Below are 27,500 nucleotides of genomic sequence, written 5' to 3'. Positions count from 1 at the left end.
TTTAACAGGTTCTCACATCTTCTTTGTCAATGGTTAGTAAAATTTTGAATTTTCTCATTATTCATGCTTTCTTGTATGAAATTTCTGAATTTTTATTTGTTTAAATTTCAATTTTAATGCTTTCATGTTGAAGACTCCATTGAAGAGAAAGAGAGAGCTTTGAAGAGGGAGATGAAGGATGGTTTCGGTTTCTGATTTTGAAATCAAAATTGGAGGAGAGAGAAATAAAGAAGGAGTTGAAGGGTATGACCGATTATACCCGGTTAGTGCATATTAGGGTCCATTCACAACAAACATAATGCAAAGGTTGGATTAATTTTTAATTTTCGAAAGATGGGATTATTAGCAAAGAATTGAAAATAGGTTGGATTAATATGGACAATTTTTCCTAATAATAATAATAATAATAATAATAATAATGATTATTATTATTATAATAATAAATACTAAAAAATGATACAAAATAAATATTTCATACAAATGAGTTATAAAGTATTAATTATCTTTGATAGAATATTACTTATGCAAAAATAAGTAATATTCTATCAAAGATAATTAATCATAGCAACTGCATCAATTATCTATATCATCATATGAATCACCATTAATGTATAAACTAATGATGATTTATATGATGATATAAGTATTACTTCATATTCCAATTTGTGTCAGATACCTATTTGAGAGTCAATTTATCCAAAAATGGAGGAAACATTATAGATATACAAAGAAGGAATCCCTCTGTCCTTTAGTTATAGTCACTAAAAAAAATAGTCTTAATTATGACATAATTTTGATTACACTTTATGGAAGTGTCACAAGTTAAAAAGACAAATTAAATGATACTTATAACTAAACGTCCTTTAGTTATAGTTAGAGCTCTTCAATAACAAACCCGACCCGAAAATCCGACTCGGAACCGAAAATTATCCGACTCGAAAAAATGTAAGTTTTTTAGGTTTACGAACCGCAATTACCCGAACCGATACTTCACTCGAACCGTTTAATAACCAAAATGGCCAAAATCGAACTCGAACTGCAACCGAATTTTATAACCGACATATAAACCTTAACCGATGTTACCCGAACTGAACAATGATCGACTCGATTCAAATCCAACCCGAATTATGCACGTAACCGAATGCAACCTGACTAAAACTGATTAAGATTGAACTGTTTTTAACCCGAACTGATACAAATCCGAATCGATTATTAATCGAACTGTTTTTAACCCGAACTGATACCAACCCGAACCGATTCTTAATCGAACTGTTATACATCCGAATCCAATTTCAGTTTTCTAATTATGATTTTTTGAATATTTGAAAACTAATTTCTAATATTGAAAGATTGTAAACAAGTTTATATATAAATATTTTAGCAAATCAACTATAAACCAATAAGATTCCACCAATTCTTCAAGCTTTAAGCCCCAAAAATTTACATTCATCACTTATACATCCACCAAATTTAAATATATAAATATTAAGTTTTTAACCCCAAAAATTTACATCACTTATACATCTATGTAGCTTTATTGGGTCATTGAGTTCTGATGCATGCTCGTTCTTTTTATGTATGGCCAACTAATTCAAGATGAATTCTATTTTTCTCTTTGTCCCACATCGCCTAGGTGAAAGAACGCAATCCCACTAGTGTGTTATTTATATGGGCCAATTAGAAGTGTTGTATAGATTGATTTGAAGGTATAGTGAGTAAAATCTTATTATCTAGTATCCTTCTATATCTGGAAAAGGTTTAAAAAAAAAAACTTCTTTTAGTTATTTAATTAAATGTATAAGTATTTGAAATTATAAAAGCATTCCACAATAATCTGTAGGATAATGGACTTACATTATACATGCCTATTATAATAGGAACTAGAAAGTGCTGATAGATAATTTAGTAATTTTTGTATGAAATATGAGATAGACGATATAAAAAGTCCAAATACAAAATTTGAATATTTTAATTTAAACATCTTAAATGATGTATAAGATATTAAATAACAAAAGTGGATATTATAAGTAAAAAAATAAATGTTTTAAAATATTGGAAATATTTAGTCTAACTTAGGATATTTGGAAAACTACTTTTGTAGCGGAGGATGATGATGGATGTCATATGGATGATATGTGATGATCAAACTTATATTTACCTATTTATTTGGTTTTCTTTGATTTGGTTTGTATGACTATTTTTAAATACTCATGTTGTTTATTTGGTACTTATTTGAATGTTATGTGAGTTTTACATTTTTAAAGTGTTTATTTACAAATATCAAATGAAAGATTGTAAAATTATCTTTAATTTGAAATATTTATTATATTACCACCATTTACGTGTCCCTGTGTCCGCCATTTTAGTGCAACCTAGTGTTTAACTGAGATTGAGGGTCGGCCAAGCGAGCCAACCCTTCTAGTTTGCACAAATTATGTCGGCCATATGTCTTGATTTCCATACAGCACTCACCAAGTCAAAGGGTAAGCATGGCATAATTAGCCAACCGACCCTTTTAAATATGCCCCAAGGCTGTTTGGTCTTGTTTATAACTAGTCATTACTAATTACCTCTTTTTCTAAGTCGATGTGGGACAAGCATAAATTACCACTTGTTTGGTCTTGTTTATAGCTAGTCATTACTAATTACCTCTTCTTCTAAGTCGATGTGGGACAAGCATAAATTACCTCTTGTTTGGTCTTGTTTATAGCTAGTCATTACTAATTACCTCTTCTTCTAAGTCACTAACAATAGGTCTAGTTCCGAACATTATTAAGTTTTAAATTAAATACGATGAATTATTAGCGTAATAGATTTATTATTTTAAAGTATTCAAGGTCACTAACAAGTATAAATACATAATATCATATAAAATGGTTATGATTACTTGATTAATTTAATTCACTACACTAGTTTCATTTACTATAATCTATAATAGATCGAATTATGATAAGTGAACTTTGAATTACGAATCTACGATCGATTATTAATAATAGCCTATAAATTACTTTAGAGTTTAGAGTATTCAAGATCAATAATAACTAATAACTAATAGTAATAAGTAATAACATTGAGTTAACAGTCAAATGTCAATGATAGTCTATAAGTCTATAACTATAACTCTATAAGTATAACTCTACAAGATAGTTTGTATTAGTTTTATTCACTCCAATAGATATAGTTCCAAACATTATTAAGCTTTAAATTACATACGAATATACGATGAATTATTAGCGTAATAGATTTATTATTTTAAAGTATTCAAGGTCACTAACAAGTATAAATACATAATATCATATAAAATGGTTATGATTACTTGATTAATCTAATTCACTACACTAGTTTCATTTACTATAATCTATAATAGATCGAATTATGATAAGTGAACTTTGAATTACGAATCTACGATCGATTATTAATAATAGCCTATAAATTACTTTAGAGTTTAGAGTATTCAAGATCAATAATAACTAATAACTAATAGTAATAAGTAATAACATTGAGTTAACAGTCAAATGTCAATGATAGTCTATAAGTCTATAACTATAACTCTATAAGTATAACTCTACAAGATAGTTTGTATTAGTTTTATTCACTCCAATAGATATAGTTCCAAACATTATTAAGCTTTAAATTACATACGAATATACGATGAATTATTAGCGTAATAGATTTATTATTTTAAAGTATTCAAGGTCACTAACAAGTATAAATACATAATATCATATAAAATGGTTATGATTACTTGATTAATCTAATTCACTACACTAGTTTCATTTACTATAATCTATAATAGATCGAATTATGATAAGTGAACTTTGAATTACGAATCTACGATCGATTATTAATAATAGCCTATAAATTACTTTAGAGTTTAGAGTATTCAAGATCAATAATAACTAATAACTAATAGTAATAAGTAATAACATTGAGTTAACAGTCAAATGTCAATGATAGTCTATAAGTCTATAACTATAACTCTATAAGTATAACTCTACAAGATAGTTTGTATTAGTTTTATTCACTCCAATAGATATAGTTCCAAACATTATTAAGCTTTAAATTACATACGAATATACGATCAATTATTAGTGTAATAGATTTATTATTTTAAAGTATTCATGGTCACTAATAAGTATAAATACATAATATCATATAAAATGGTTATGATTACTATTAAACTAATTCACTTTATTATATATAATAAGTTTCAATTATCAAACTTAGAAATACAATCAATTATTAGTGTAATAGTGTAGCAGGAGCGGCACTCTCGATACATAATTAACATTAATAATTATACTTAAGATAAATAATGCGGAAGTGTAAAACGCCGAACTGCTAAAAACCATTTGAACTAAAAATCGTTCAAAACATAAGTAAAAAAATATCTTACAACTGAGAAAATATAAAATAAGGTTTACTTAAATACGATAAAAAAAACATAAGTACAATATAATCATCAAGTAAAATCATTGAAGCTAAGTCCTCGATAGAATAATTAAAGTTGCGGCCTGGATCGAAACCTGAGCTAATTTTTCCTGCAAAATACTGTCATCCATAATACGGATGACAGCCGATTAAATCGGTCAGCGATAAAGCCGAGTACAATTTTCTCAACAAGCTTATGATGCGATAGTTAAATCATGCTTACAAAATAATCATCAAGCACAATATAGAAGGTTATTACTCATTATTGACCTTTACTAAGCCATTAAGTTACATTCTCAATACTTGCAGAAGTTCATTACTGCTACTAAATACTTGGTAACCTTAATGCTTATTTAATCAAGTTCAATTAAGCCTCATAGCTTTACCATCATAACACATCACAAGATCACAAAAATAATGACAACTGATATATGTAAGGGTCTAGTTAGGTGAGGACCGTAGTCCTAAACCCTAACTGTGGTGGGAGTCGTCACTCCTCTCAATACTGTTATGCTCGAGACTTCACAGGATGGGTTTTTCTCGGACCCCCTGTCTGACACCGCATTTTACGTGCCGGCTAACACGGACGCCGGGATTTTACATGCCGGTCCATGGTTCGACGCTACCTTACTATCAGAGTCATACAATCAATATCATGCAATATCAAACAAGACTCTAAACCGAAATAGTTTACATTCTTATAAGTCAAACTTCCACTAGTCAAAAATTTTGACAATTCTACCCTTTTAATAGAAACAAATTACTAGTATCTAATAAATTAATATTAATTAAATAACAAATTTTCGTAGCTATACTAAGAATCCTGATGCTAAACTAAGCCATTATTATGTCATAAATAATCATAACAGTCAAGGGTAATATTTCTAAATACTTAATAACATATTTTATCAAATAACCAGTAAAATAGTAAAACGGATCTATTATCACTATAAAAATAACATAATCCGACAAGTTATTAAGGGTCCATAATCTATATGAAATGAGTTTTCAATAAAAACAATGCTAAGCATTTTAACAAATTTGTTTGACTATTTTACCGATAAACCGATTTATAATTCTTTATAATTACTTGAGTTCAACAAAAAAAATTATCAAAACACCAAGATGATATGGAATCATTTTAAACACATAAGTTTATTTAACTAGTAAAATTCATATATATCTATATTATCATATTAATCAAAAATTTCCATATATATGACTTTTTTTTTTTCGAGTGTCCCAAAAGTATTATTGTTTTGACGAAAATATCACTAAACTGGATATGACTTTAATATTACCATGTAAAGTTTAAATGACTAAAATAAAATCATGTTGATCATGCTTTTATATTATCGAGTAACCATAAATAAATATCACATAACGAGAGAGTTAAGAAAATGTGTACCATTTTCCTCTAAAGGTGGTGCTAAACCAAGTAAGAGAATAATAATAGAAAAATAAGAACTTAAAGAAATAAGCTCCAAAAGAGAAAGTCTTCAAGGTTCCAAGCTTCAAAGAAGTAGATCTTCAATTACCCAAAAGAAAATGATATCCAAGCTCCAAAAGATAATACTTGACTTTTTAAAAGTTGATGATTATTGGCTCAAGAAGTGATAAGATCAAGCTCCATCTTCATTTGATTCTTCAACAAATAAAAAGGGTATAAAGTTAGTAAGATGTTAATGAAGTGAAGATATAAGAAAGAATGGTAGAAAGATTTGATGATGGGGGTGCCAGTGATCTCATGGCTAAGGAGGGGTATTTATAATGGATTTTGGGCAACTTTTTAGTTCATAAGATTGTATAAAAAAAGAAGGTTAACTTGTGTAAGTGATTTAGAGTGTGTAAGTGAATGTGTAAGAGTTGGAGTGTGTAAGTGGATGTGTAAGAGTTTGGAGTGTAAAAGAAGGTTAACTTGTGTAAGGGAATGGTGATAGCTTGTGTAAGTAATGAACATTATGGATTGATGTAGAAAGGATTTTGGTTCATCAAATTTTTGTTCTAGTTTATATTAGTGAAATGTTTTAGATTAATGGGAAAGTATGATTACGGTTTGATTATGAAAATATGATAGTTTACTTAGAAAATTTTGGTTAAAACTATACTTAAAGTTAATAAGAAAAATATAGTTAATTTTTAGGTATAAAATAATTAAATCAAGGTTGTAAGGTTAAAATGATAAGTAGTAAAGTTTGTTTAAGGAAACGAAATTGAAACGTAACGTTTTAATAAAATCGTAAATATAGTATTAAAATTTTACTTTTCATAGTATAAAATAATAAAATGATATTTTAGTGCTTATAAAGAAATTACAAAATCGGAATAAGGTTTAGGAATTAAAGGTGATTTGAATTAGATAAACCAAAGGATTAAGAATTCGAAAAGAAATTTCGGAATAATTAATCGGAAGATTAAGATTAAGAAATTTGAGCCTGTTACAAATAGAGTAATGTATATTCTAATAGCTTATACTCCCTCTAATTAAAAAACAAATGTCTCATTTGGAATTTGCATAAATTCTCCTCTAGTAATATATTCTAAATTTCTAATAGGTTAATTACAAGCCTAAAAAGAAATCGAGATAATTACTCTGAATTGGAGAGACTATTAGTTTATACTTTAGAGTACTCAATAAGACAATAGCGCTAATAAGTCTAAGTACGTAACTAATAGCCTACGAGAAATAACCGATTTGAAATGCAACCGAACCGAATAACACCCGTCCGAAACCGACCCGATCAACCGAATGAACACCTCTAGTTATAGTCACTTAAAAAAATATTTTTCTTTGTTTACAAATTCTTATTTGAGACCGTCTTTATAAAAGACGCGTCTCAAATGGGCTGGCCCATTATTACTTAGAAAAACAACTACCAGAAAAACGCGCGTTGTGTAATCCTATTTGGAGTTGTTATAACCTATTAAAGTTGACCTGTTAGAGTTGGTATTATAACCTACTAATGTTGGTATCTCCAAATAGGTTATAATACCAACTTTAATAAGTTATAACATTAACTTCAAATACCAACTTTGATAAATTATAGTACCAACTTTAATAGGTTATAACAGTAATCTAAAGTCAACTCAAACATCTTTGGTCTGCATTTTGTCTGTCAATTTTCTGGTCAATTTTGGTTTGCTAATTCTATCATTTCTCACCAAATGGCCAACTAGTACTTTGTCATACTACCAAACTTTAACTTATTTGTGTTGTTATTTTATTTAAACTGCTACTGCTATCTCAATTCTAATAACACATCAACTATCTACAGATCAAAGTTTATTTTGAGGAAATCTTGTGAAACACAATAATAATGACTGAAGCAATTTTATATTAAAATTGCTGAGGAAATCTTGTTTTACATATACTTAAGAATTTTGTTTTGGCAATTACAATCTCCGTAATGTCAAGTTCCTATTTATTATATTAGCAATTAGTTTTAATCATTTATATAATTTTTATTGTCATGTAACAGGAAGGTTGTACAAAAGTTAAATTGTATTATTTTACGTTTAAAAATATATTCTTTACATTTTAACATTAGATTGTTTCATAATAATTTTTAATAAATAGGAATAATGAGTAATTATCATTGAATTTATAATAACATCATTCTTTGTTGAAAAAATATTTTTAATATGTCGTTCAGGGCATCTAGTTAATTATTTATTCATAGGACTCAGCGTTAATGTAAGGGTTAGTCGGTTTGCTAATTCTATCATTTCTTACCAAATGGCCGTTAGCAATCAGCACACAGACATTGACTACCAAAAACAAAATCCAATGAAGGATTTAATTAAAGTATACGAGTATATATACAACTACTACTATTACAATTATAATTCGTTTAATTAGTGGTATTAAATTGTGGTAATGTGAATGATTTATAGTGTAAAATCTTATCAAAAGTCCCATATCATTTCCATGTTAATAAAACATTAATCACAAAAATGATTCTTTGTTTACAAATTTCCATTACCACCTAATACCACATCTCTCAATAGTAATGCATTGGAATGAATTTTATGATGAAAATGAAATGATTGGAGTTGGACAAGCATGACCATTAAGGTAGCCAAGAGATTTTCAAACTACAATCACATTAATTTTTTCATTCCATTACCACCATTTATTACTACCCACTAAATGAATGTAATTCAATTTACAATGTCATATGATTTGACAGTTAAAGTAATTGACTAAACTCTTCCTACATAATACTCCAACTCAAGTGCTTTGGCCAATACTCCCTCCTATTCAACTAATATGTTCCATTTAACTTTTCACCATTTTTTAGATCGTTAAATTGGACCACATGTGAAAGAAAAAAATATAGTGATTTTTAAATTTTTATAGGGTAAAGTGGGATTAATATGTATAAAGTTGTGAAAAAGCTAAATTTAGTAGGGGTAAATTAGTAAAGGTAACATATCCAAAACAGAAACGAGACATTTAGGATGACTTGACCAAATAAGAAAATGAAACACTTAGGATGAATAGGAGAGAGTATATTTTTTACTTGCAAATGCATACCCTTTTTCCTTATAAAATAACATCATGTTTTAGTCATAATATTAATTTATTTGGAGTTCGAAAAAATATAATTGATTACGATTAATGGACGAACAAGTTATTAAATGGTGCAAAGTAAGCTAGACAAAACTAAATAAAGACTCAATTTCATACTATAAGCGTTAGTAATTACGGCTCGTTTGGTAATCGGTACAAAATTTTGTAAATAATAATGAAAAGCTAGTATAATTTTGATAGAAATATCTCTTTACAAATTTAATGACCATGCTTTTTCTCCTTTACAATCTCATTTTCTTCATAAAATTTATTTAAATGTATTATCATTTGAACACGGGGTATTAGGTGGTCATGAAAAATTGTGAACAAAACAATATTTTTATGATTAAACTTTCATTACAATGGGAATGACATCATACAAATTATAAAAATTTACACTGTAAATGATTTACATTATCACCAATTAGTACCGTTAACTAAACAGAGCGTTACTAAGTGAATAACATATCAAACTGTTGATGAAATTGCTTCAGCTTGGGGATTCAAGTCTGATCTTGACAAGCTGAAGCGTAATGTTGACCTCATCAAAGCTTTCCTGCATGATGCCGAGAAGAGGCAAACTGATGACGACGGTGTTCGTCATTGGCTTTTAATTCTTACTGAAGTTGTGTATGCTGCCGATGACTTGTTCGATGAGTTCATTACTGTTGCAACTCGGAAACAGCTGAACGGTGGGAACAAATTCAGCAATGAGGTACACACTTTTTTTTCCCGTTATAATCAGATTGCATATGCTCATAGAATTGCTCGTAAGATTAAAGTCATTAGGGAAGAGATTGAAGGCATAGTTAAACAAGGAAACGACTTGAAGTTGGTAAGCCAGTCTTATGTGGAAGGGAGAGTGATCACTAAGAGGAGAGATCAGAGTTATTCATTTGTTGAGGCTAATCAAGTTATTGGTAGAGATGCTGACAAGAATGCCATTTTAGACTTATTGCTTGCATCATCGTCTTCTGGTAACGATGAGCATGAGCATGAGCAGAGTGTGCTCCCTGTAATTGTAATTGTAGGAATGGGGGGTTTGGGTAAGACGGCTTTAGCTCAATACATCTATAACGATCCTTCAATTGATGAGTTCTTTGAGTTGAAGTTATGGGTGTGTGTATCAGATGTGTTTGATGTCAAGGAAATCACTGAGAAGATTCTCAAATCTGTAACCAATTCAGAAACTCCGAAGTTAGAGATGGATCAGTTACAGAGTAGATTGCGAAATGAAATTGGTGATAAGAAATACTTTCTTGTTCTGGACGATGTGTGGAATGACAGTCGCGAGGAGTGGCTAAAGATGAGAGCTCTTTTAAAGACTGGCAGGAAAGGGAGTAAGATTCTAGTAACTACCCGCTGGAGTAAGGTGGCAACAGTAATGTGCACATTTCCTATTCCTCCTTATGATTTACAAGGTCTATCGAAAGAGAAGTCGTGGGAATTGTTTGAAAAGCTTGCATTTACGCCTGGGCAAGCTCAACGGATGCCACACCTTGTTGACATTGGGAAGGAGATGGTTCGAAAGTGTGCCAATGTCCCGTTGGCCATAAGAATAGTAGGGAGCATTCTTTATGGTGAAGATGAAAGCAAGTGGTTGTCAATTAGAGATAAAAATCTTTCAAAACTATCCGATAAGCAAAAAAACATCATGGACATTCTCAAGATTAGCTACCATCATCTTGCTTCACCATTGAAAAATTGTTTTGCTTATTGTGCTTTGTTTCCCAAAGACTATAATTTCAACAAAGATGTGTTGATAAATCTTTGGATGGCTGAGGGATTCATTGTTCTTGCTGCTGATGAAAGTATGAGTCTTGAAGAGTTTGGCGAGGAGTATTTTCTTACTTTATTGCAAAGAGGATTGTTCCAAGATGTCCAAAAGGATGAATGGGGATGCATTGAAAGTTGCAAAATGCATGACTTTATCCATGATCTAGCTCAAGATGTAGCCAAGCCCAAGTGCTTAGTCATAAAAGCCGACCAGAGTTTCGATCAGAACAGCATTTACCACTTATCTTTTGCTTTTCGTTTGAATTTTCAGAGGACTATTCCATTCACAGTGCTGAGCTTGAGACGGCTAAGGACGTTATTATTGCCACAACAACGAAGTGACGAATCCACCTTCGGCAAATGCCAACATATGATATCAAAGTTAACCTACTTGCGGGTGCTGGATTTGCATGCCCTTGGATTAAAAAATCTACCTGGTTCAATAGGTAAATTGATTCACTTAAGATATCTCAACCTCTCCTCAAACCCTTTTAGAGTCCTCCCTGATTCAATCACTGAACTTCACAACTTGCAGACTTTAAATCTAAACAATTGTAGAATGCTTTTTAAATTACCCTCAAATATAAAAAAAACTGGTCAATTTAAGAACTCTTGATAATGGTCATGCTAGGGAACCTCTCTTTTGTTGTGACATTCCTTTAGGGATAGGCAACTTGACTTCTCTCCACTACCTACCTGTTTTTAAAGTCACTAAGCATGCCAATAGTGCCAGACTAAGTGAATTAAATAAACTCAAAAATCTGAGAGGAAAGTTACTCATAGAATTTTGTGATCACTTAAAAACTACAATGTTAGAAGCAGAAGAGGGAGGATTTACCGACAAACATGGTTTGAATGAGTTGGATATAAGTTTTGCAGTTGGTGAATGGGATTTGTTTGGTGACCTTGATAAGATTGTGATTCCACCTGAAGCTGATAGTGAGCACGATGAGGTTGTGCTGGAAGGCCTAAAACCACATCGAAATTTAAGGAAGCTGAAAATATCTCATTACCAAGGTCGAAAGCTCCCATATTGGGCTATGAACAATAGCCTAATTGATACCCTTTCAAAACTAGTTGAGATTAAACTTTATGAATGGAACCACTACCAACTCCCCGCTTTTAGCCAACTACCTCTTTGAAACGACTTTCTTTAACAAGAGTGCTATGTGTGGAATACATGGAGATTCTAAACGATGACCATTCATCATCAACAAATGACCAATTATTCTATCCATCTCTTGAAATTCTTAAGCTACATAATATGATAAGTTTAAAGGGGTGGTGGAAAGGATCCGATGCATCTTCCAGTGAATTAGGACTAGCTCAACCTTCCATGTCATTTCCCAAGTTATCAATATTAGATGTACATTACTGTGAAAACCTGACATCCTTGCCAACATGTCCTAATGTGGAGAAAGTGCATCTATCAAACAAAACCAAGAATCTGTCAATATTGAATATTGTAACAGAATCGTCAAGGTTGAAGTCGTTGACAATCGATAATGTGGAAGATCTTTTATCCATCCATTCAGAGTGTTTGCTTGAGCTTTCTTGGCTATGTATAAAGGATTCTGCACTACTATCTACTGAAAAATTAGGAGATCTCTTTGCAACTTTATCTTCTTCTCTTAAATCTTTGTCATTTGAAAATTGCGAAAACTTGATATCCATCTCTAAAGGCTTGGAACATCTTACTGCATTGGAGACGTTGCAAATTCGGTCTTGTGACCAGCTTGATCTATCACCAAATGAAAGACAGCTAGAATGTGAAAATAGAGACGAATATTGCAGATTTTCTAAGGACATGCCATGGAAAGCCTTCAAAACTAGTCTTCGTTCATTAAGCCTATTTGGTCTCGAGAAACTAGTGAGCCTTCCTAGTGAGCTTCAACACTTGACTAATCTTCGTTCTTTGAATTTATCATTTAATGAAGAATTAATGAAATTACCAGAATGGATAACTTGTTTCTCTTCTCTTGAATATTTGCAATTGATTTGTTGTGAAAAAGTAACGTGTCTCCCAGAAAGCTTTGATAAGCTTGCTGCTCTACAAGAACTCAGAATATCCTTATGTCCGAAACTGATAAAAAGATGTGGAGGCCCAAACGGTAAAGATTGGCCTAAGATTAAGCATATCTCTCTTGTCGTCGTTAAGGATTATGGATCAGTGGTAGAAGACTGATAGAAGAGCAGCAAGAAAAATTTCATGCTTTGTGTATACCAATTTTTGTTGGTACAGTAGGCAATGAAAAAGTTTGTTACACAATGAAATAATTTTTGAAGGGCAGAGACTCCCATGCCAAGTTGCACGTGGTTATCTTCAAGTGGCAACTCTCATATCTTTATCTGTATTTGTCGCTCAATTTTCTGGTCAATTTTTGTTTGCTAACTCTCATTTCTTACCAAAATCAGCATATATACATTGATTACCAAAATCAAAAACAAATAAAGGATATAATTAAAGTATACGAGTATGTTAGTTGATATGATGTGGAGGTTGAAGTATGTTAGTTAATATAAGAATAATCAGAGCACCATTATTCATGACCTTTGTAGAGGTCACATGACCAAACTATAAGGAAAACCCTAATAATGGTGATCTAATATTAGGTTGGTTAGGGAAAAGATTGGGTAAATAGGTCTTGGGTTGACTCGTTCTGGTGAACGGTCATCCCTTTTTTTTTAAAAAATTTTGCCACGTGTCGGCTCCTGATTGGTCGTTGCAAATCTGACCCTTACATGCCTCTGACCCGCGTCAATCAGCAGGCTAGGTGGCTGCATGTGATTGGGTGCAAAAATATACCCGTTTTTTGCCTTTAACGACTATTTTTGTATTTAAATAATTTTTTTTAAAAAAATTATACCAACGGTCATATTTTTTCGAGATCTATAAAATGAGACCCATATTGATATTTTTTGACATAATTTTATTTTTACATATTTTGTTCTTAAATATTAAAAAATATTTATTAAAAATTATATTTTTAGGTCATGAGTAAGGATGGCCCAAGAATAAAATTAAGAAGATAAAGTGAGGACAAATGCTATAACTAATAAATGCTCATAGCAACTTAATTTTTGAATCAATTTTCCTACAAAGTACGAGACTAGACTCTTCATACACACTACTCCATCTCAAGTGCTTTGGCTAATATTTTTCAACTTGAAAAAAAAATACCCTTTTATTCCTACGAAATATATCATTATTTTAGTCGTGATATTAATTTGAAGCAGCAAAAACACAATAGATTAAGATGAATGGAGAGACTAAGTTATTAAAAGGTGCAAAGTAAGCTCGATAAAATTAAATATAAATAAATACAATTTCATAAGAACAACGTTAGTAACCCTTAAGGATAAATGAGCGTGCTGGCCATTTATTTGATAATTATCGACTTTAGGGCCTTTGAAAGTTCGGAAAGGGCCTTGTATCTATCATAGATCAAACGGGAGAGTTAATTGGTTCATTCCAAGAGTTAATCTATTACGTGAGAAAGCTTATTGATGTATGCCTAAATTCCTTATTAGCCGCCAAAACAAGTGAATTCCTACTTAAAGTTAGCAATAAGAGAGTTCAATGGTCTCAATTTCATTGGATTAGAGTGTATTATTTGGGTTATTATAATAATTGACAAAGGATTAGAGTGTATGATTTGAATTATTAAAATAATTGAAAAAGATATTTACATCTAGCAAACAAGTTCATACAAAGTCGCCCTTGAAACCAAACCTTGGTCACATTTAGTGATAGAAAAAAGCGTTGATAATAAAAACAATGACTGAATTTTAAATGCAAAAAATAACATAAGTGAAGATAAATAGAGACGTTATAGTGTCGTAAAAAGACATTTATTGATGCTTAAATGTGTTATAAAGACAAATAGTGACACTACAAGTGTCACTTATTGACAAATAGCGAAATTTATAAGCATTGTAAAATGTTACTTTGACTTAAAAAAATGGCGCAAAATGACAAAAAGTGACGTGAAAAAGCGTTATAAATGTGAATTTTGACACAAAAAGCACTGCAAAAAGAAACAAAAAGTGACATTAAAATGTGTCTTAATTGATGAGAAATGTGACGCTTTTGAAGTGTCGATAATAGTGACATTGAATATACTAACGCTTTTCTGAAGCGTCGCTGACATATATTGCGTCGCTTTAAAGCGTCTCAAAATGTTAAAAAAAAAGCATCACAAAATGTCTTGTTTTCTCGTAGTGGAAGAAAGAAAGAAAGAAAAAAAAGAGACAGAATGTCTATACGTAAAATGTAATAAACTTAAAAATGAAAAATGTAATAGACTGAGAGAGGGAGTATAAATGGAGTATGAAAAATGAAAATTGTAAAACTTGACAAAAAAAAAAAGGTAATTAAATGGTGAAGAGAGTATAAAGGTAATTAAATGGAGTATAAATGGTGAAGAGAGTTTTATAGAAATGAGAGAGATTTGGACTTAGAATTGGGTTTATTTGAGGGATAAAATTTACTTTGAAATTTGAATATCTCGCTTATAAAGTTGGCAATAAAATTAGCTACCAAAACTGTTTGTCGCAAACTTTAGCTATAAAATTAGCTACAAAAATGCTTTTTAGCTAGTTAGGGACAAACCATTTTGTAGCTAATCTTCTTTATCCAAAACTCAGTTTTATTTCCAAATTAAATTGTTTTGGTATTGCAAACATTAAATCCTAAGGCCAAAATAAATTCTTATTGCACCTGCTAGGGTGTCCATACATTAAATCCTAAGGCCAAAAATTTATCTGATTAGCAGTAATTTTCAATAATGGTTTTCACAATAGCATGAAAAAGACATAACATGAACAACTGAAACATATAGACCATTATGAGTCTCCAATACGACATTGATATTCACATTTTGATACCTGAATCAAATGAAACACATGCACTTAATCCAATCTTTTCAAAAAGAACGATGATATCATACAACAAGTCATGTAATCCTTGATGGACAATCTATTTGACGGCACCAGAAACTCAAAGGAGACGGAAGTATCGATGTTTCGTCGCTTAAAATGTCAGGAAACTCCAAGAATTATTCTCTGAGAAGAAGGGAATATCACACGTTTAATTTCAAATACCAAAGGAGAGTAAAAAACGTTGGAATGGCAAAAGAAGCAGGCTGAAGAAATTGTAGGAACGGGTGCTGAAGAAGCAGGGCTAAGAAATATAATGCTCTCTAATTTCAACCAAAAAACTAAATTAAAGGATAAATTGGGTCGTCGTTTTTCTTACAAACGATACAAATAAGTATTATTTGTATCTTTTATTACAATAACAGATACAAATAACGGATTACCAATGAGACTTATTTTACTAGTGTAATTAGGTAGTAAGTATTAGTATCCAATTTGGAAGTCTGGTATGTACTTCTCACAGATATATGGTAAAAGCTTGATATATACAATGTTGTTTTTATTGTCCTGCTTCAAACTGATATCACTTTTGTGAATCTATAGATGCGTATACAGCAAAGCTTTCAAGAGGAAAGACTTTGCTTCTGCTTTTATGTTAATGTTCCATGTTCAAATTATAATGTCTCAACCGTGGCTTTCTTATGGTTGTCTTTTGCTTTTTATGGAATAGTTGTGACTGTTAAACAGTAATTTCTATTAGTCTTTGGAAAAAACTTTTTTGTGGAGTACTTGGCATGTTTTTGGCTACACTTTAGTGTACAAGGTCCTTTTATGACCAGTTTAAAGGCAACCAAAATTTGAGGGTTAATGTGGGAATTTTTTGATTTTTACGATGATTTTTGGCTATGTTGTTTAACTTGGTGATATTTTGGGATAATTATTAAGTTAAATAGTTTAGTTTAGAGAAAAAGTAGTTATGAACATCACTTTTATTATATTTTGTAAAATTATTTGGTGGTATGTAGGCATGGCCACGGTCCGGGTTTGTCCGGTTCCGGTTCCATTTGGAATCTGTCGCGAACGGTTCCGGTTCCGGGCGGTTCCAAACGGTTCCTTGGCGGTTCATGAGGCGGTTCCGGCGGTTCGAACTCACGGGACGGGCGGGTCGGACCATCGGTTCCATTTTTATTTTTTCTTTAAATATTTATATAATAAAAAAATACTATAATATCGCGGACGTACCTTTGATGATTACTTGATTATTAGCGAAATTCATTGCATGTCAAGTTGTCATCGTTATTGAAATATTTACTAAAAAGAATGAAAAAAATAAATTAATAAGAAACGAATCAATGATAATGTCGATAAAGATGATTAATAAAAAAAGAGGGAGAAAATGGACTTGAACCTAGTACCCAAATGAATACTAAGCTGCCTACGTATCCCGAAGGAATCAAAGCCCACGTAGTTCTTTGTCATACCTTTTATTTATAGTTGTTGAATGTTGATTTATCGTTGTCGTTTGTCGGATTGATCCTATTCGTCTTCGTCATCATCATGTGGTTGATTAGATGCTTCCGCTGACTCTCCTCCTGACGATGATGCAGATGTATCCATCATCATCCATGGATCATCGACGTCGTCTTGATCATCATCATTCCTTAGTCCTTGTGTTCGAATCTCCGCTTGATCCCAATCTTTCTTGCAAACACATATTTGAATACTATGTGGAGCAAGACGAGATCGCTTTTCGTCCAAAACTCTTCTACCTGCACTAAAAGCAGACTCCGACGCAATTGTTGACGCGGGAATTGCAAGGATATCATTTGCAATTCTCGATAAAATAGGAAATTTAACAGATTTTTCTTTCCACCACTCCAAAATATCATAGATACTTTGGTCTATTTCAAAGTGGTGTTTAAGATAACTATCTAGTTCTAAATATGAGGTCGAGGAAGAAGAAGATGATCCTACAAAACTATCATCTTGAGTCATTATGTTAGCTATTACCGAATTATAGTAAGAGGGACGTGCCGAAACGCTAGCACGCCTAGACATATCGCGTTTCGGGTTATATACACTAGCGTAAAAATCATAGAGTTCTGCTAAATATTTTTTACATGTTCCTACATAATTATGTACATCAGTAGACGGGCGATCTAACGATTGGTAATAAAATCCTATTACTTTAGTAAGGACCTCAGTTTTAAAACGTGGGTCCAAAATGGTTGCGATTCCATAAATATAAGGAAAATCGGTAAAATATGCTTGCCATTTTTCCATCATATCTGCAAGAATCGGCCTCAATTTTGGGTTAGTATCTTCATGTGTATATTTAAGGAGATGATAAAAAATAGTAATACATTCACTTATTACTAAGTGAACGTTCGGTTCATAAACATAAGAAAAAATCTTAGTCGCGTGGTCATACGCTTCTAATATGTTATGTACACCTATAGCTAATTCCCAAGTGTCATCAGCTTTGAAACTATCTGTACACTCACTATATAGTTGTGTTATTACTGGGCGATAAGCAATCGCCTTTCTTAATAAATCGTTGGTTGAGCCCCAACGTGTAGGAGTATCTAATGACCAATACACTTTTTTAAGTTGGTATTGGTCACATAATTGTTTATATCGTCTTTTTATCTTTCCGATCCTAAGCCATTTCACTATATCCCTAATTGGTTCTAATAAATCACTTAATTGTTTTATGCCTGCTTGGCAAGATAAGTTAATTATATGCGCACAACAACGTATGTGTAATAAGCTACCCCCAAGGATTAAACTAAAAGCAGGTTCGTTAAACAAAAGTTCTATACATTTAATGTTCGCGGTTGCATTATCAGTTGAACAACAAAATATTTTATCTAATAAGTTCCATTCTCTACATATCTCTACTAATCTATATTTTATGTTTTCACCGGTATGTCTTTCTGGCATTGTCTCAAAAGCAATTATTCTTTTTTGCATAATCCAATTTCGATCTATCCAGTGTGCTGTTACACACATATAAGGTTCTAAATGTGGGGGAGCAGACCAAATGTCAGTTGTTATGCTAACCCTACCATTAAACGATTTAAACATTTCAACTAATTCATAGCGCATTGATTCGTACAATTTAATTGTGCGTCTTTTAAGAGTGCTCATAGGGATTGCTCTATATTGTGGTTGCAAAGTTTTTCTATTGAGACGCTCGTATGCCCTACTTTCACCGTGGTTAAAAGGCAATTCATCACAAATTACATACCTAGAAAATTCATCAATCATGTCATTACGATTGTATCTAAAAGGCATACCTGTGATGGGAATGTCCCATTGTGTCTGTCGGCTTCCACTTGTGGTCCCGCTCTCGCTTGCTGCATGAGTTTCTTTTGTGATTCCATGCTTCTTTGCCAAATGTTTGTTAAAAGATCCCGTACCACCACCTAACACGTATTCACAAAACACAATAAGTAAATGTTTATAAAATATGAATATATAATGTATCAATGTATTATGTATGTCAGTATGTATAAAAAACTTAAAAAGTATTTACCTCTGGCGAAACTGTATGAAACTAAGGGCTTTACTCCTTGACTTTCACAAATTTGACAAGTGCATAAGAAAATATCTGGATTCTCGGTTGGTTCTTTTGTGAAATACGACCACACATGTGAAACAGCTCTACCACTAGGAGGTGGCATTGCTGGAAAAGGTTGTCAACTGGTTCATCTTCATCTAAATAAATAATTTAAAATTATAAAACTATAATTAAATAAATAAATAATTTAAAGTTTAATTAATTTGAAGAATAAAATTATAAAACTAACCGATAGTTTGGAAATTGACTCGTTTACCACGAGCTTGTCTTTGTTGTTGTTGTTCTCCTTGTTCTTCATGTGATCTTGTTGATGACTGTCGAGATATATTTATCCCAATTGGGGTCGTTGGTTCCTCTTCTTGTTCTTCTTCTTCATCAATTTGTATTTCTCTTTCCATTTCTTCTGCATAATTATGTAACTCAGGGTCGTACCCTTCCAGATAATTATGTTCATAATTATAATTACTAATGGAAGGTGTTGTTGATACCGACGGAGTAGAAGTGGCCTTTCTTTTGGACGAAATGGAACCTCCCAATGATTTTGCCACTTTAGTAACTTTTTTTGTGGCTTTTTTCAAAAATGAAGACATGATTGATAATATTGAAGTAATAATAGAAATATAGAATTAAGAAATAAATAAATAATTAATCATGTAACTAACTAAATTAAGAAATAATTAAAAGACTAATTATTTAATTAAGAGAATAATTGCGTAATTAAAGAATTAAGTAGAGAGAGTAAGTAGAGAGAGTAGGAGAAGAGATGAGTTGTGAATGAAAATGATTGAAATTGATGAGTATTTATAATGAAAAATGCAACGGCTAGTTCAACGGTCATAAACGGTAACTTTTGGCGAACCGGTGGGCCGGTTCAACCGGACCGGTCCCGGTTCCGATTCCGGTTCCACGGAACCGTTGAGCCGGTTCAACCGGACCGGTTCCGGTTCCGGTTCCAGAACCGGTTCCATGGAACCGTTGGACCGGTTCTCCCGGACCGGTTCCGGTTCCAAACCGAGGGTTTTTTACCCGGTTCACGACGGTTTTTTCCGGCGGTTTCACGGTTCCGGCAACTTTTTTTCCGGCAGTTTCACGGTTTCGCGGTTCGGGGCGGTTCGGAACCTGTCGTAAACGGTTCCGGTTTCGGATCCGGTTCCAAGCGGTTCGGGATCGGTTCGGTTCCGGGTAACCCGCCCCGTGGCCATGCCTAGTGGTATGGGAAAGAATGAAGGAGGTTATGAACACCTAGAGCTGTTCAAAACAAACCCGACCCGAAAATCCGACCTGGAATCGAAAATTATCCGATCCGAAAAAATGTAAGTTTTTTTAGGTTTACCGAACCGCAATTACACGAACCGATACTTCACTCGAACCGTTTGATAACCGAAAAGGGCAAAATCGAACTCGAACTGCAACCGAATTTTATAACCGACATATAAACCTTAACCGATGTTACCCGAACTGAACAGTGATCCACCTGAGTCAAATCCGACCCGAATTATGCACGTAACCGAATGTAACCTGACTAAAACTGATTAAGATCGAACTGTTTTTAACCCGAACTGATACAAACCCGATCGATTATTAATCGAACTGTTTTTAACCCGAACTGATACAAACCCGAACCGATTGTAAATCGAACTGTTATAAATCCGAATCAAATTTTCACCTAATTTTAGCAAATTAAGTCCAATTTCAGTTTTCTAATAATACGGAAAAAGGAAGAACACAAGTTCTATACAGAAGAGATTGCATACAGAATATATATATATATATATATATATATATATATATATATATATATATATATATATATATATATATATATATATATATATATATATATATATATATATATATATATATATATATATATATATATATATATATATATATATATATATATATATATATATATATATATATATATATATATATATATATAAACTAATTGAAATAAATTGATCTGCCTATTAGGGCTGGCAAAAGCTGACCCGACCTGCTAACCTGATCTGAAACCGACTCGAAATTAGCGGGTTTGGGTTTAGATTTTTGACCCAATTAATTAAATGGGTCAACCCGACCTGATCTGTTTATTAAATGGGTTAGGTTCAGGTTGAATATTTAAACCCGAAAAAAACCTGTTTAACCCATTTATTAAATTTAAGACGGATCAACATTTGCCAAATACTTCGTAAAACTAAGATAATACCAATTACCATGTATTGAGGGATTTGTCAGCTGAAGATGACTTTCAATAAGAAAGGAAGTTGTCCCACATCAGCTAAGGGATTTGTCAGCTGAAGATGACTTTTAATAACAAAGGAAGTTGCCCCACATCGGCTATGAAAAATACTAATAAAAGAAAAATCCTTTAAATCACTTCCACAGATCTCATACCAACTTACGTAGCCACGCCGTGAGCACAAAGCGAACTATTCTTTCGCCTTTTACTAAAGAATACCGTGTGCTCGTTGCATTAAGTGGCATACGTTTATTTTTGGAGGAAGCCTTTAATTAAGGTTGAATGGGTCAAATGACCTGAAATATATGAATTTAATGACCTAAAAAAAAAGTAGGTTAAATGGGTCATTAGCAGGTTGATCTAATCTGCTACAGATCAGGTCGAGGTTTCAATTTTTGACCCATTAATTAAATGGGTCAGGTTCAGGTTAAGGGTTTATTGACCCATTTATATATGATCTGAACCTGAAAATGACCCAACCCGACCTGTTTGACACCCCTATCTGCTATATCTGATAAAACAATCGGTAATTATTTTTTGTAAGTAAATGAGCATACATCAATTAAAAACCTGACTATTAACTTATTTCGATATTGACCCGATCAATAGTTATCTGTAACCGATAACTACTCGAAAAATAAAGCTCGAATCCGATCTATGCCCGAAAAAACCGAACCAATTAGTAATCGATGACAACACGAGACCGATTGACACTCGACACGAACTTCAACCGACACCGAACTGATGCTAACCCGATAGCTTGAATAACCGATCTCTAACCGAACCGTGACTAATCGACTCGACCCGAGTGTGACCCGTTGTAACACACAGCCGAAAAATAACCGATCCGAAATGCAACCGAACCGAATAACACCCGTCCGAAACCGACCTGATCAACCGAATGAACACCTCTATGAACACCACTTTTATTGTATTGAGTTTATTTGCAGATACATGAGTTTAAAATTTTTGGATTATTCATTTTACAAACATAACTCTGCCAAAATTTCGGCTGAATTTTTGTATTTGGTGAAATTTATAATGTATTTTTGTTTTGTTATATGTTTTCATGTTTATAATATATTATATATGAGGTATTAGCTTATTGTATGGATTGCATTAATAAATGTATTTATTTTATTTTGTTTATTATTTGTTTTGAAAGAGTATATTGCACGATCAAGCACATATAGCCAAGATGTAATCGATGAGGTTCGTGAATAATGGACAAAGTTGTTTAGATCGAACTTTTTGTTAAATTAAATGTATCTTTGTACAAGCAACTAGTAGTACTACTTTTCGATCATATGTGATCATATATATAAGTGTAATAGTGGATGTTATGTAAAAGAATATTATCTAATTAATGTACGTATTATTCAATCGTATATTATATATTACAGCCTCAAATGACCTTAAAAATATATAATATTTAATCCCTAGTCAATATAGACATATAAGATTATATATATATTTTTAATTAAAAAAAAGGTCATTTGTATCTAAGGTTCAAACAAACAAACGATACAAATAATAGATTATTTGTATCGTTTAATTGAAACAAACTATACAAATAATTTATTATTTGTGATAATTTGTTATTTGTATCATTTGTTTTAAATAAACTATATAAATAACACTTATTTGCATCTTTGGTTTTCAAACAATACAAATAATGTGTTATATGTAAACCTCTTGTTAGTAACTCCCAATATAACATACAAATAAGCTTAAAAACAATATACAAATAAGAATTTTTTTTACTAGTGAGTAACAAGAAGAAGAACGAAAACAAAAGAAAGACAACTCATATATGCAAAAATAACAATATACTTCAAGCTTAAGAATGAACAACATCAATAAAATCAAATATCAACACTCCAAATATAAATACCAAAAATCGATAAGGAAATAATTATGGAAAATTCTATATGGTAACAACGTATTTTTAAGAAGTGCGAATGGTACCTTTTCTTGTAAAAAAATTTTCACATAATACCAACCTGTTTATGCATTTATCAATTGATGTAACTTTATAGCTCGAATTTTTACAGAATTTCGTTAAGTCTTCAGGGATTAACCTTTTTACCCTTATTAAGGATGGGTTAATCTTCTCTAAATTGAAATCCACCATTGTTAGTGCCCGCATTCACCGTTGTTGGTCTTCATTTTAAGCATGTAAACGTTAACACAACATATTCACTCATTCTGCAAATCAACATAAAAAGCAAATTAAAAACTCTAATTTTCGCTTATTAATGTTACTGAAACACATAACAAGACAAGTTTAATGCTACGCAATGGAAAAATATTTTAAAAAGGCTATCACTCGTATTTTTTAACATGTTGTACCATATAGAAATAGAATATTCTAACAATTATATAGTGAAAGAAAAAAAATACTTTAGTGAATTTAGTCTCATCTTCAAGCTCGTGAAATCGATTATTGAGTTTACTGAAGCTGTTTATATTTTGCTACTCTTACCAAGTAACTTGTGTCTCTAATTAAATGAGGAATGTCGTACACAAAGAGACGGAACTTGATCAGCGGGTCAAAAATTAGTTCAAGGAGCAAACACTTTGTGCAAGGCAACCCTTATAATTACATAGGCCCAAGACAACTAAAAATAGCGAGAACTAGAGGTGTTCACCGGTACAAATCAGATTAAACCGGCTGGAATTGGTTGGACCGAAAAACCGTAATTTTGAATATGTTAAGACTGGAGACCAGACCGATTCCATCAAATCCGGTCCCGGACTAACCCGGTTTCGGTTCGTGTTTAGACCGGTTAGATCGGAAGTAATTTTTAATACCAAAAATAAATTAAAAATGGAAGATTTTAAAATAATTTTAGCAAATTAATGTCCACCATTATTAGTGCCCTAATTGTTAATCTTCTCTAAATTATATCATTATAATCTTGCATTATTCGTTGAAGTTATATTTTTATATATTTCGCACTCATAAATTATTTTGTCCATAATATTTGTTTATAATGTTCTTGGTTTAAGATTTAAAACAAAAGTACAAATGTGTACATAGTCCAAACATATGCATAGAGATGCTCGGTAAAGTTGAACTGCTTGATTTATTTTAAGTATAGTTTTATAATCTTCTTTTGGTCAATTATCAAATGTAATAAACAGTAAAACTAAGAGTCTTGCATTTAGTATATAGTTATCATCATCATAACTATCATCATAACTATTACTAAAGAAGTAATTAACTACCACGTGGTTACTTTTGAGTTTTTTATTTCTCGTCTAAACTAATTATTAGGTACTGATTAAGATACACGCTAGACGTCGGCTAAAACGGCTACTCTTTTTTATTTGTCAACAATATTAAATACTCTTAATTAGGTAAGTTGTAGAAAATGATTGATGATTGATTAATACTCTTAATTAGGTAATATTTAGAATACTTTAATTTGTTTTATATTCTCTAAATTAATAAATGTAGAGTAGATAGAGAGAATAACCTGACAGAATAATTATATGATAAAAGAGGTAAATTACTAAATTGACAATAATTGGTATATTTGATTGATGATTGAAAACTTAATTTTTCATAGGTTGAATACGTTAAAAATTAGGGGAGAAATATATACAATTGAGGATAATTAGTACTGCTTATTAAATTTATGAAATTAGGAAATATCATAAAAAGGGTAAATTAGTAAATTGAGAATAATTAGTTTATTTGATTGAAGATTGATACGTTAATTTATTCTTAGGTTGAATACGTTAATAATTGAGAATATTTATAAACAATTGAGGATAATTAGTACAGTTGAGGGAAAGAGGTAAATTGGTCCATTGAAAATAATTATACATTGAAATGGAATATAAAAGAATAATTAAACATCATAGAATAGGTAAATTAGTCAATTAAGAATATTCAGAGGAAAATTGAGAGAAATTCCTGTGCCAATATTTCTTTTACATATTAGGAAACAAGTTCTACAAGTTATACGGTAAATACATACTCCTAATTTGGTAAGTTTTAGGTAAATTATACAAGTTATTCAATTATTAGAATAATTAATTTGTTTTATATTCTCTAAATAAATTTACAAATAAATCGAAAGAATACATTGAGAAAATAATTATATGAGAAATTTACATACTAGTACGTTAGTGTTATTCCTTTTACATATTAGGAAAAAAAATGATTAATGATTGGAATAATTGGTTGATAACATGCTCTTATAGTATTACGTTATTCCAATTATGTGTGATTTTACAATATAAAAGTATATATGGTGAATAACTTATTACTTTAAGAGTCTCATTTACTTTTTGCACTCTATCAATTTAATTATTTAATTTTAAATATATTTAATTATGTATAATTAAAAATTATAAAATATTGATATTAATAAACTTTACATTAAAACGAATCAAATAAGATCTCATATGACTATGTTTTAACTTACAGATTAATAATAGAATACACTTTAACAGTGATAGATGAATAGTGCCCGAAAAGTAAATGGGACACCTAAGTTGAATAGGATTGATTTATAGTGTAGAATTTCATCAAAAGTTCAATATCATTCACATGGTGAAAAAACTTTGATCACAAAAAAGTTTTTTTTTTTTTTTTTTTTTTTTTTTTTTTTACAAATTTCCATTACCACCTAATAGGCTAATATCACATCTCTCAATGATAATGAATTGGAATGAATTTTATGATGAAAATGAGATGATTGGAGTTGGACAAGTAGGCCATTAAGATAGCCAAAAGATTTTTCACCTAAAGTTACATTAGTTATTTCATTTCCATTACCACCATTTTTTTATTACTACCTACTAAACAGACGTAATTCAACTTACAATGTCATATGATTTGGTTAAAGTAAGTGACTAGACTCTTCCTACATACTACTTCAACTCAAGTATTTCATACTATAAGCGTTAGTAATTCTGGCCCGTTTGGTATTCTATACAAAGATACAAAGAGCTAGAAATAGTAATAAAAAGCTAGTATAATTTTGATAGAAATATCTCTTTACAAATTAAATGACCATGCTTTTTCTCCTTTACAATTTCATTTTCTTCACAAAATTTATTTAAATGCATTACCATTTGAACACGGCGCATTAGGTGGTCATGGAAAATTGTGAACGAAAAAATATTTTTATGATCAAACTTTCATTAAAATGGGGATGACATCATACAAATTATAAAAATTTACACTGTAAATCATTCCCATTATGACCAATTAGTACCATTAACCAAACAAATTGTTCACTAGTGCAAAAAATTTTATCTGCAGCGCCACATATGCTGCGATTTTTTAGAGACGCGACATAAAATAGGATAAAAAAACGAAAAAAAAATAACATTAAAGGTTGCGGTTTTTTTAGAACCGCAGCAAAATCTCCATCAAAGGCTGTGGTTTTACACGAGCCGTAGCATATGTGCATTGCTAAGCATGTTAAAGGCTGCGGTTCTTCATAAACCGCAGCATTGTTCTATTTTTTTTCTTTCAAAATCCCGCCTGCATATACATTTGCAAACCCTCGAAATTTTATACATCTTGCATATTACTGTTCTTCTTCAAACTCTTGCACGTTACCATGTTTTTAAAAAACAACGTAAAATTCATCTTCAAAAACCCACGCATACTACTGTTCTTCTTCTTTGAAACCCACGCTGCTCTTCTTCTTCTCTACTGTTCTTCAAAAACCCACGCATAGTACTACTGTTTTTCTTCTCTACTGTTCTTCGAAGACCCACATAACCACCCACGAATTTCCTTCTTCGTCTTCAAAGACCCACCAAATTTCAACCCATTGTTTTAATCTACTACATTTCAACCCACCGTTGTTTCTTTTCCTTCAAAAACACACGAAATTAAGGCTAAGTCTTGTTTTTCTTCAATGAATAAATTTTTCAATTTTTATTTAAGGTAAAATTAGGGCTTAGCTTCATTTTGTTTTAGGGATTCAGTTTTTTTGTTTTTTATACTAATTTTGATTTTTTTTTTCATTGTAGGTTGCATAATCCAA

At 31.4% G+C, this 27,500-nt stretch overlaps 1 protein-coding gene, 1 long non-coding RNA gene and 2 other non-coding genes across 4 annotated transcripts in view; 3 read left to right on the top strand and 1 right to left on the bottom strand.

The window, feature by feature from the left end:
- The window catches only part of LOC130805002 (uncharacterized), a 543-nt gene extending 211 nt beyond the window's left edge, over nucleotides 1-332 (top strand). The window contains exons 2-3 of the long non-coding RNA XR_009040126.1: nucleotides 9-32; nucleotides 134-332. This is a non-coding gene — a long non-coding RNA (uncharacterized LOC130805002). The remainder of the gene's footprint in view (nucleotides 1-8; nucleotides 33-133) is intronic.
- A 2,057-nt stretch (nucleotides 333-2,389) lies between these two features.
- On the bottom strand, nucleotides 2,390-2,518 carry LOC130807119 (U11 spliceosomal RNA). The gene has a single exon (XR_009040490.1). It is a non-coding gene; the product is annotated as a U11 spliceosomal RNA (small nuclear RNA).
- A 6,958-nt stretch (nucleotides 2,519-9,476) lies between these two features.
- LOC130805575 (putative disease resistance protein RGA3) lies at nucleotides 9,477-11,399 on the top strand (the record flags this gene model as incomplete). Its single annotated transcript, XM_057670357.1, has 1 exon — nucleotides 9,477-11,399. A coding segment is annotated over one exon (1,920 nt), but the record flags the coding sequence as incomplete, so codon positions are not given.
- A 10,249-nt stretch (nucleotides 11,400-21,648) lies between these two features.
- LOC130807073 (U5 spliceosomal RNA) lies at nucleotides 21,649-21,764 on the top strand. The gene has a single exon (XR_009040447.1). It is a non-coding gene; the product is annotated as a U5 spliceosomal RNA (small nuclear RNA).
- Nucleotides 21,765-27,500: the final 5,736 nt, after the last annotated feature.

The sequence above is a fragment of the Amaranthus tricolor genome, chromosome 2 (genome assembly GCF_026212465.1).
Source record: "Amaranthus tricolor cultivar Red isolate AtriRed21 chromosome 2, ASM2621246v1, whole genome shotgun sequence".
Classification (NCBI taxonomy): Eukaryota; Viridiplantae; Streptophyta; class Magnoliopsida; order Caryophyllales; family Amaranthaceae; genus Amaranthus; species Amaranthus tricolor.
The sequence above is the reverse complement of the archived record's forward strand: the minus strand, read 5'-3'. Positions and strand labels throughout refer to the sequence as shown.